The 12,196-nt window shown below is 38.9% G+C and overlaps 1 protein-coding gene across 2 annotated transcripts in view; it reads right to left on the reverse strand.

Moving 5' to 3' along the window:
* Positions 1 to 12,196, reverse strand: part of PRKG1 (protein kinase cGMP-dependent 1) — a 509,003-nt gene that overhangs the window by 64,392 nt on the left and 432,415 nt on the right. For both annotated transcript variants that reach the window (XM_037400740.1, XM_037400739.1), the window contains exon 9: positions 5,749 to 5,823. In XM_037400740.1, the coding sequence (XP_037256637.1) occupies positions 5,749 to 5,823 (75 nt within the window). The remainder of the gene's footprint in view (positions 1 to 5,748; positions 5,824 to 12,196) is intronic.

Here is a 12,196-nt window from a genome sequence, read left to right on the forward strand (position 1 = left end):
ACAGGCACTTGCTTATAGCTGGTAGTTCAAAACTTTTCCTAAACTGGCATCTTCAAAAAAGCTAGTGCTAAATGTATTGCAGTACATAGTACCACTTTGCAAGCAGCAAATGTAAGGAAAAAATTGGGGCACCATATCACCTTGCTTACTTGAACTATAAAGCTGTATCTGTAGCTTTCCTGTTAGAAAAAAAGTACGTTTTACCTTTAAAGCCAGGGTGGAAGGGGAAAACTACCTGCAAAGAATACATATAAAATTGAAAAATATTAATAACCACCCTCTGCACCAAAACTAAGTCAATGAGCTGCTAGGATGCTTTGTTATCAATAAATGTAGTGAGAGAGAAGTTGTAATGTGAAAAATGGGACAACTCTGGCCAGTAAAAGAAAAGGTTTGGATGGAGCTCTTTATTAAAACACAGCTCAGGTAAAGACAAAGGGCATCTGGGGCAAGAGCTTCTGTGGAAGGGAAAGGCATTGTACACAAAGGTCCTTGCCCCCTCAGGTCCTATGAAAAGGAGACAATTTTGACTGTGAGTACCAAAACGTATTCCCCAAGGGCTGCAATGCAACTGGAATTTAAAAAAAAAAAAAAAAAAAAAAAGCAAGCAAGCAAGCAAAAAGTGCAATCAAAATAGCCTACATCTGCAGAGAGCCTGAAGCAACAGCATGAAGGCACCAGTGTCTGGACTTCAACAGGGTATTAATTTCAAGCCCCACTGCCACAGGAGATCAACATCAGCAGATAACTCTGGATATGACAGGAGTAAAGGAGCACAGGGACCATGGTCATTCAACCAGATAGGCTCTGCTTGGCTGGGCAAAGCCCAGGCAGCTGCCAGCTTTCCCAGCTTGGTGGTGAAGGCAACCTTTTTTTTATCCCTGTCTGTGCCACAGGAGGTCTATCTTGCTACAGTCATATCATGGAAAGGTGTGACCAAGCTAGAGGGGACCTCATCTGATGACCTTGTTAGTCGTTAAAGTAGTGTGCAGCAATTAACTTCAGGAGTTTCTGGATGAGGAAGATACCAGCACAAGGGATTTGTGTGCCTGGAACGATGTTCACTGAACGCTCACCTTACTCGGCACCAACACTGCAGCAGAACCCACCCGTTTCCTCTTGGATTTGAGAGAGATGCAGTAGTGGTTCCATCTGGAAGTGATCTACACTTAGATGGGTCTCCTGGTTATTTAGGTATCTCCTTCATGCCCTAAATACCAGCGTGCCTGGGTCTAACACTGGGACATGACTGCTGTTCTTCCGAAACTCCCATTTTCTCAGAATGTGAAGTTAATTAAATGTTTGCCTCTTTCCTTCTTCACCTTTTCTCTGGTAAGGATGTAACTATAATATGCATTAGGTGATGAGCTTATGAACTCATCTGAGCACATCAAGATGATACATCGATGATTTCTGATTTAAGAGACTGAATACAAAGAATGGACATTAAGGAGAACTGCCAGTCCTAAGCCTGCAAAAACCAGGGAAAAGTGTCGGGTAGTAAGATATTAGTTGTAAAGAATTAAATCCGTTCTGATGCTGGAGTAAGCTCATGTTATAAAGATGATCTCTGCAATCATGAGGATAAAAAAGGCTTCTTCCATTTAGATGAAAGACACAATTTTTATAGTCATCTGACTTTAAGGAAACTCACAAAGCAGCATCAAAGATGACTCGGCTTGGGCACATGAACAACTTGGCTGAATTCCACTGCCTTCAGCAGCCCAGGTGCACACTTGCTTTCCTAGACAGAGATGTCATTCTTGAGAGAAGCCCAAAGCCCTTGGTGTGCTTGGCAGGGACTCCTGGGCACCTTCCCACTGGAGCATTGACACAGCCTTGTGTCGGGCACTCTGGCTGCTCATGCAGGCCAAGAGCCAGGCATTCAGGACACAATCCAAAGCTTCCCATGTGGAACAGACAGACACCTACAACTACCATGGTCAGCAGGCAGACACCTAAAGCCATGGTCCCCCAGTGACACGTCCTTTAAGTGGTGCAGGAAGCCCTTCTGCTCAGCTGAACTATTTTTGAATGGTTGTATGTGTTTTCTTTGCCTTCAAGAGCTGAACACGGTTTACTCTTTCCTTCAAATCATGCCCAAGGGTAGGAAGTTGTAGCTCAGATGTCTACAACAGTTTTATTGCTAGAACATTTCCCCAGGTACTAGGAGAACCCTAACCATATCTCAAGGCTTAGCTTGTCACCATGTCACCAAGAAATAAACTCAAAAAGAAGTTCAGCCCTTTCAGACCCAGAGAACTGCTGAATACATGGAAAGATCTTCTGACCCTGTAACTTCTGCCTACCATACTCTCAGTCATGTCCTGCACTGGGACTACCAGCTCCATGACCCCAGGGTCACGCTCTAGCATGGAGATAAAAAAATCACACCAGTGTCACCAATCTGGTAGGCATTTCTGCGATGAACTCCTGCCTGCGATCCAAGTCCTGCTTTAGGAACATGGACCCTGCATTGGATGTAGTATAAACTTGTGCATTTGCTGATCAGAGCCTACAAATTAGCAGGAATGTAATAAACAGCTTGATCTGGTAGATTTATATGAAAATACATCTGCTGCCATTTGTAGACATTTCTATATGTATGGTTTTAGTTCATATTGCTCAACTGACAGGAACTGATAAGAAAATATTAAACTGTTCACTTTTTGGCCTTGAACATGGCCACCACACCACTCAAAAGCAGGCTCTGACACTCTGTAATGACGTCTCACAATATCCTTTGTATTTACTCTGTGTCATTACACCCACTGAACATCTGACCTTTGTGTGGGTCATCCTGATCCGCTTGATTCACAGTGAGACACAGGTATACAGAAAATTTCTATCCATCCAAAGGCCTTTTGCCACCTGCCATACAAGCACTGAAAATGAGATACTAGCTACAAGGATGCAAAAAGAGGGGATTTTTTTTTTTAATGTGGTTTGTGTAAAGCCTCAGCAAACCTGAATGCGCTTTATGTGCCACGTTCTTGCTTTTCACAAACTTCCCCTTGGAAAAGATAAGCCCTTGAAAGACAATTAGCTGGAGCTAATTAATAGCTGCTTGAAAAGTAAACCAGGTTAAAATTTGTGCCAAGCAGACTTTTCTCCCAGAGGAGTTTTATCTTGAGGATATAGAAACAATAACTCTCGAGCAACTAAACTTTCTGAAACAGCTTACAATGTATCTCACTTTACTCTTCAAGTAACTTTGCAGGTTTTTACTCTTCTACTCACCTTTTTGCAGGCATGTGCTTGCTTTCAAGGAGCTGAGAAAATGTGAATATGGTATTTGACTAATAAATGCTGTATCTTTTGAAAAAGCATTCCTTTTTTTTTTTTTTTAACGTTTCTCTAAGCAGACAGCACTGACCCCTTCTGCTTTTTCAAAGTCAAGATGTCAATATGTGAAGGGCTATCATGTCACTGTCACTTAGAGTCTTGAAAGACAGGACTCAAGCACAGACCTCTGACCTTTAAGTAAAAAAGTTGCTATCAAAATTAATCAATTGCTCCTTTTGGGGAACAATTCCTCCACCACCAGGAATCCTTTGCTTTGCCCTTCCATTGGGATGAAATACTTGGCATTAGAAGAAAAGAAGAGGAATAAAGAAGATAAAAGCTCAATAATGTTAAGGTTAATATCAGCGCGTTGGTTGCCAAAATGAAGATTTTATTCAAAATAGGTCCAAGCCTGCAGTCCCCCTCAAGACATGTTATAAAGTGCACAAGGGACCCTGAAAGCCCTTCCTTAAAACACACAAACCTATCCTGAAAATACCCTGATACAATCTGCATACAGAAACACTTACTGTGATAATAAATTACTACGTGATCCTCTATTAATAATAGAGCTTAAAACTGTAGATGCGAAAAGACAGACTGTGATATGGGGGGTGGCAAGTCCTATTTGGAAATTCTGCTTGATGCTGATGGGTTGTGGTGTAACTTTCTAGAAGTTTCTGTGATAGTAACATCATGTTATTACTGAAACCAAAAATCATCAGTTTCATTACCAATGTTTTCCTCCCTTTTGTTTAGATGGAAATCAATGCAATCCAAATAGTAATCATATATATATATATCTCTCCCTAAAATAATAATAGCACATGCCTCGGACACTTAGGACCATGTCTCTGAAGCTACTTAAGTGAATTTCCAACATTTTGTAAAATGCTTTACACAAGCTGCTACTAGCATTAAAATACCGTGTTTCCAGCTGGTACTAATAGCTTATATATATTTATAGTATCTAATAGCTAGTTATCTGCTTCTATAGTATTGTGACCATTTGACTTTGCATTCTGTGCCCAAAATAGCTGTTTTCTGGGGTAGTAAAAGAAGCTGATAGCTTCCTGCCTATTTAATTAAGTCAAAAAGAATTTTAGAGAACTTAAGCATTTGAAGAAGAACACCCGTGTGTTTGATTTGGGGCAGGGAAATATTATTCTAAACTAAAATGCAACCCTGGGGTGCCTTCTAGTACCTTAAAATAAATTAAATATAATTAAAAATGTATTTCAAATATAACTCAAAGATGATAAAAAAGAAAATACTATCTTAATTTATCTTGCAATATTAGCAAGTCTTGCTCAAGAAACTAAGCTTCTTGGGTTGCATATTTAATTTCTGACACAAACAAACAAAAAGTTATTTTTAATCAACTAATTAGGGCTTCTCAATTTTTCTCCACAGAAGTGCCAAATACCTTTGCTATACACTATTTCAAACCCCTCTGGTTTAATGAGAAGTTACTATGTATAACTTAAGAGCAATCTTAAATTTAGATGGCTGCAGACCACTGATTAACGGGCATTTGACTTTGAGAAAACACCTTCTGCTTCTTTAACGGGGTAATAAAAAAAGACAGAAAAAAGTAAAATTATTTTATAAGAGGAAAAATAAAATAATTTTGTATGAGAAAAAGTAAAGTAATTCTGTACAGAGCAACTTCAGTTTTCCTCTGAAGAATGTTTGCCTTTGAATCATAGTGGTTTATATTCAGTATCCCTCCAATCAGAACATGTTCCTCTTCAAAAGCTTTATTGTTGGTATAGAATCAAAGTACAGACATAACAAAGCTTTCCTATGAAAACCAAATTGTAGATCAAGAACGAATGAATTGGGTTTTTTTTTAATATTTTAAACTGCAGTATACTACAGCTCACTTCTTAAAGGAATGAATATTTATAGCAGGACTTCAGTTGAATATATTGCTTCATATCAAGGTAGCTCTAGTATTCATTCAAAAATGACAAATGCAATTTCCCATTCTTTGTCTCAGAACGCATTTTGACTTCGTGAAAATGTGTGAGAAAGATCAGGGTTCTCTAAAGAAACAAATTTTATTCAGCAACAATTTCCTTTACTACTAGAGCTTTCCAGGATCTGTGATTTCTCACCTTAAACTATTTCAAGAGAATTTTTTGAAGATCCAACACTTCTGAGGATCCAAATATTGTGATTAAGACAGACCTTGTGATCACCCAGCTCTGGGCACTGGCCTGACAAGACCCATCTCCTTCTGGTCCTCCCCATATTCATGGAGAGAGCCAGGGAGACAGAAGGCAGCTCACTCAGAGGAAAATTCAGAATAAGCACCTAAGTGACTACTTTGTAAGCTGTTTTATACTGTTGTGTTAGAAAAAGCAGTTTTGTTTTGTTGGTTGGTTTTTTTAATTACAGTGATGTACAATCAATAAAAATGAGGTTACTTCACACTGAACACAACAAGCATACACTTACTTTGCCTTTGCTTCTGCATCTTCATAGGCTTTATTGGAAACATCATCTAGGCCGCCGATCAGATGTTTGAAGGAGCTGTAAAAACAAAAGGGCATTTTTAGAGGAAAAGCCTCCATGTGGTAGCCAAGCAGGACAAGATGGATCTTCAGCAGCAACCAGGGGCCACACCTCGATGCTGGGGGCGGCCTTGACTGACCAAACCAGGGCCAGGGCCTGGGCATCTGCTGGGAAACACAGCCTCAGACATGCTGGAGAAAGCATGGAAATACAAAAACCAATGCCAAGAAGGTCCAAACTTAATTATCCGGCTCTTTTGGGGATTGAACCCACTGAAATTACCGCTGAAGTTTTTCCTCCCCCCAGTGTAAGTTTCAGAGTAAATCTGTCAACATGGCTACGAAGTCCCATGATGGTGAGGTGTCACCACCATATATCCCTGTCCTCTAACCAGAAACCCCTCTGCTTTCAAAGAGAAGGATAATCTTTATTTCTGTATCTTAGCTTTCTCATCTTTACAGACAGCAGCCAAAACCACAGCAAACAGAAATAAAAAGAAAAAAAAAAAAGAGGGGGAAAAGAAAGTGAGGGCAGGAAGGCAAGCACATTGTTGTAGGCCAGATTGTTTAATGACATTTAAGAGAAAATCTGGCTTTAATTGGGTTAAATTGAGTAAGATGGGGTGAAATATTAGGAATGCCAGATACCCTCAGTGCTGAGCTGTCTTCTGTACAAGCTGTGAGTAGCTCGAGCAGTCCCCTAACACCATCCTCTGTCCCAGGGGAGATAGAAAGGGCACAGACACATCGGAAAAAGAATTAGAAAATCTTTTTATATCATGACTGACTCAAACAAATGGACCCAACAACCATTTAATCAACTAACAAGCAACACTCCAGAGAAAAAAATTAAAACCTGCAACTGTTATGTCTTTGGTAGTGACATTATAATGTCAAAGACTAAATACAAAAAAGAAATTGAATATTTTTAGTAATTTTAATAATTGAAATAAATAATATAACTGAAAATATGCCAGGTGAAAACCATAGTTCCCTAATACATTTCTATTATTCCCAGTCTGTCTGTCACACACAGGTTTTCTTTTCTCTAAGAAAGAATGTACCACGAAAATAAGAATAGAGCTAGACTAATCTGAAAGGATGAACTGCTGCAAACTGCAGTCTCTTGACTAATCTCTACCTTAAGGTCACAGCTTCAAAAACAAAAGCACTGTAGTTCCTCCAGCTTCTATATGTTCATGACACTCCTGCAGCACTAAACATAGAGCTGAAGAACAGAAATGGCTATTAAGAAGTTGAAAAAAAATAATTTGAAAAGTTAAAAAAATTGAAAAAAAAATACCATTTAGGACAATATTTACAAATTTAGGAGTAAGAACAAAATATTCAGTATGGCCCTCTCTCAGCAAAGACTTTTAGGATGTAAGAGAACTAATGCTGCTCAGCAGGTGAGGAAAATACAGGGCAGGTTAATAAAGGTAACAGCTTGCAGATTGTTTGCATTTTCCCCCTAAATCACTTTGTTTCAGGTCACATGACAATATATAGGCTAAACAGCCACAGCTGAAAAACCTACTGACCGAAACTCCCCAAACCCCAGCTGTTTGTAAAAATACAGCAACAAGCAGAATTCACCAGCCTGATGTATCTGGGTTCAGCGAAGGGCAACTGTGGGAAATGCAACATCCTGCGATGCAGGAGGTAAACCAAGGTGACTTTGCGCCGCCTTTGGCCCCGAGTGCAATTGAACTGTATGGACTGCACTTTGCCCAAGCAGCTTAAACATGCCATGTGGTATTAAGCGGGTACTTAAGTGTCCTGCTGCATCAGGAGGTGCCTGACCCTAAGCAAGGCACCTCATGTGCATATGGCAAGCGGGGACACGACTACCAGAAGAATTAAAGAAAGCTTAATTATTATGCTTTATGAACAGCAGCTGGAAAAAGCCATATTTTATCCAATCTTGTAATAAATATGAAGTAAGAGATCACAGTCAGGAGAGGTATTTATACTGGTCTGGATCTAGAGCTGTCCTTTCCAGTGTGGCCTTTTACATGATTACACGTTTATCGCCTGCTCTGAAAATATCCTCTGCCCACATAAATTCCTCAAGTTTTCTACTTACTCTAATTCATAATATTTTAAATGATACAGGCTATGAAATCATTTACCTAGCACAGGGAAAACAATGAGAACTCATTCATGAGGAAGAGAAGGCAAAGACTGCCTTGCTCTTGCATGGAAATTGTGTTAAGGGATGTGTTGATTATCAGCATATCCTTCCAAGCCAAAATTCCTTAGCAGTGAAAATATGAAGAATCCAGCTTATTCAACACATCAAGGTTTATCTTTCTTGTGCTGAAGATGTTCCATAGGATGAAGCCAAACCTTTCAAAGATGACAATGAAAACAAAGCAAGATGTGTATGTTAATGCTCACTTGCAGCACAAACAGGTATTTATGGATCTAAGTGAGAGACAGTAATACTGTAATCCTCCTGGAATGCTGTGAGACATGACCTAAGGCTTAAAATACAACTTAAAATAACTAGCCTTGGTTTGCTTTCATGTGGTTAGGAAAATGTGGCAGGGTTAAGCATCCAATTATTTATTGGCAATGCAAATATGTCTTTGTCTAATGGAACATTATATGGGCAAATAAGAAAAAGTCACTGAAAGGAGTAACACCAGTTTGTCAAATATCCTTAAGTTTTTTTTAAAAATGTCTTAAGCAAGACTTAGGACTCAGCAAGACACTGAAGCTCACTCAAGTCACTTTTTTATTGCCTATCTCAATGCCGTTGAAGTATCATCTTGGTCACAACTTCCCCAAGAATTTCATCAGAAAATTGCTTAGGTTTTTTTCACTGCATAGCCTTCTCGCTTCATTTTTTCTATTCTCTCCTCATAACCAATTTTCTCCATGGATAAACTTCACCCCAACTGGGAAAAACACTAAAACAGCAAAACCTAAAATCTCCAATGAAAGAGTTCAGCTCAGTTTGTATAGGGCCAGTCATGCTAGAATAATACTTCTTTTTCTCTCCAATTTCCATTGCCAAAAGGGTTGATACAGTAACCTTTCTTGAACCTCATAGCTATCCCCATTAAAAAACAATATCAGGTTTTCAAATACAGACACAAATGTAAAATCCAAAGTGAAAAATCTGAAAATACCTGAAATATTTAAAATGTTTCCTTAAAAAAAACCTGTATTATCTTGATATGTGTAACCAAAGTAGACAACAAGCAGTAAAAACAGCATTTAGCACTCAATAGATGCAAATACTGTGTAGTTTTGTAGCGCTACCAACCTCTGTTAGCAGCAGCTGTGCCTTTAGTTTTAGTGGCTCCTATCCTTCAGGTCCTCTCTCTAACACTTGCATTATGCAATTTTATATGCCCAGCACACACATTTATACCTGGTAAATCTCAGCACTCCAGAAAAATATTGTTATAAACATAAATAAATTATATGGAGGAAAAATATCACATATAAATAAAAGATGAACCTGAATCAACTTCAGTGTAAATATTCTTACAGTTCATGAAAATCTATGAACATTTTCAAACACTTTTTCAGTTTCAAGAGGCACATGTGGAAAAAAAAAATTAAGAAGTTGCAACAACTTCTCTCACAGGGTGCCAACGATGATGAAAATGTTAGGACTGAGTTTCGAACCTTTTCCTCCTGTTTTATCACCATACAAAGTAGCTGCAAATAAAGTGTGTTTGTACATCTTTATTCAAATTGATTTACAGAACAGACGGTCAATGCTGTCCTGCTAGCATCCACATAATTTTTATCAGAAGATATTTTACAGAAAATTTCCTAGAGGACCAGTCCATCCAATCCAGCACACCATAATTGTTAACTTTTCCCCAAACAGTCCAACTGTACCTCTACAACAAAACTAATAACCCCTCCAGGGAGCCTGAAAATTCATGAGCTTCAACAGGGCTAATCTTGAAACACTTTGAAGGCAACATTGTGCGTCTCCCACAATTAGTTTCTTCCCAGAGGATGAATTACCGCAGTATCACAATAGGAAATACTTAACTAGCAACAGACTCAATTTTATTTCACATAAGGTCTTAGCAAGTCATAAACACAGAAAGCCTACAGATTGTAAAGAAAAAACTGCTCTAGGGATTAAAAATTAATAAAAAACATTTGACAAGTAGCAACTGTTATAAAGTATTAATATGTTTACCTATATCATATGTTTGATGGGAAGAAAACTGAAAAATTTTTTGCAATGAGCTGTCTGGCTTCCCAAGTATCCATAGTTTCTACAAATTCCTTGAAATGGTGAGAAGTATACTTTTAAAATTCCCATGAACAATATGTGGGTTCTGCTGAACCTTCCAAGCCGATTTTCCAACGTCTCCTTCCCTCTAGACCGCCTGGCTAAATCAACCCTGTCTCACCATTAAGCTTGAGCATGGAGAAGACGTCAGCCTGCCTGGTGCTAAGAACCCTTAGCAAAGCTGTCATCCTCATTTGATCAGCCTTGTCACCATCTCATTTTATTTCCCCTACCAGGTTAGTGGAATCTCCTCTTCAGCGACAGCATGCATGTTGAAACTTTGAATATAACATGAAATACCCTGGAATTTTTTTTCCTACTGATTACTAAGTTGTTTCTTTGGAATACACCTGACCAGCTAGGACTACACTATTCTTTTCCAGCAAGATGGTAACTCTTAATGTTATAGCAAATAGTCTGTTTGCTGCTACTGTCCTTTTCCTTGGGTGACCAGAATTAATGGTACTCCCAATGTGGTCACTGTAAAGCTTGTTATGACTGCACTACAGCAGCTGCCTCACCTGGAAACCCCACCTCTGAAGCTTGCTTCATTTTCTATAGGTTTTCTAAATACTATAGGGATCTCAAACTAATCAATTCTCCTCAGTCATTTCCAAACACAAACTTCTATAAATCCCTATAAATAACTTCCTAAATGGGTTACCTTTCTACGATGCATATTTCTAAGAACCGAAGCCTATTAGATGAAGGAATTGTAGGTGCCCTTGTCCAGCTAATTTCCCAAAGAGGCCTTTTAATGTCTCAATTTTCCATTTTTAATATTGAGAACCAGTGTTACAGACCTACTTTTTAAGCCGTCTAGTTAATTTAACCTAAATTAACAAATTATAACTTCATCCAAGGTTATTTTCCATAGTATGCTCATCACTGCTTACAAAGAAACCACCCATGACATTGCCTTCATCATGTGCCAAAACTTGCTTCAACCAGCTCTGCTGTTTCAGTGAACACTTGTTACACCACCATATTCCAGAGTATCTGGGACTTTCCATTTTTAGTAGCAATTATTTTTCCCTCTTTGGAAATTTACAGTCATTTATAATGATACAGGTCCAGAAAACTTGCTTTCCACAAAAACTTTTCACATTTATATTATTTATGTCTAAATGCATCCATATCCAGACACATCCAGGAGTCCCTTCACTGCTACTCCTTTGCTATCTTCTTCAAAGTGATTTTGACCCACAACAGATATCCCTGCTGGACATCTCCTTATTAGGGTCCCATCTATTGACTACCTATGAAATTAATCCTTACTACCTTTATCATGTTTTTCTCCAGCTGTGTTTCATACAAAGCTGCTCCTCTATAATATTTCTGTTATCTCTGTGCCCAAGATTCCTTCTGCTTGGGAGGCCTCAGTTTGCCTCTCTGGCTCCTTGCAAAATTCCCTGTAACGGCTGCAATATCTCCCTTCTTCATACAATAACAGCCTAGATTTCTTCACCCGTTCCAGTTCTTGGCCAAAGCTAAGTGTTCCTCCTTGCTTTCTCACCTTCTGTAACTGTCTGCTGCTTATGCCCATTCCCCAGCACAATAAACCTATTACTTGATGTCTTTTTTCCCTCTGCCAGCTCGCATTTTCCCTGTGCTAGCTCACACTTTCCCCCTGTTTGTCATCATTATCGTCGAAGAGCCATAGTCCTTATTGGGATATTTGCCATCCACTGATGTCTCAGCTGGTATCTGCAATGCTTCAGGTGGTGTCTGTAATGCTTCAGTTCTTTGTGCCTCCCCTCCTCCATGCCTTCAAAATCCGAACTCCAGAATAATTTCCAGTTGCAACCCAAACTTTCACTTTTTCTCTTCCATGAACTATAGCACATGATATATTGTCTGCATATAGCTTCCAGCTCAAAAATCACACACATTGAGCTTCAGTAACTTTCATTCCCTGAATAAATATACTTCCCTTGTTGTTATTAACTTAACATGCCGTTACATTTTCTTCCTTCCCGTTCCCTTAAAATAACACACCAAACCTTTCTTGTTTTCTGCCCTAAGTGTGCAGACTCCCACCACTTACATCTAGGTCAAAATTGTATCAACCAACGAGCTAAAGCAGTTGACAAAATAAACACACACATTCATGTTTCTTCTA

Source organism: Falco rusticolus, chromosome 9, assembly GCF_015220075.1.
Source record: "Falco rusticolus isolate bFalRus1 chromosome 9, bFalRus1.pri, whole genome shotgun sequence".
Taxonomy (NCBI): domain Eukaryota; kingdom Metazoa; phylum Chordata; class Aves; order Falconiformes; family Falconidae; genus Falco; species Falco rusticolus.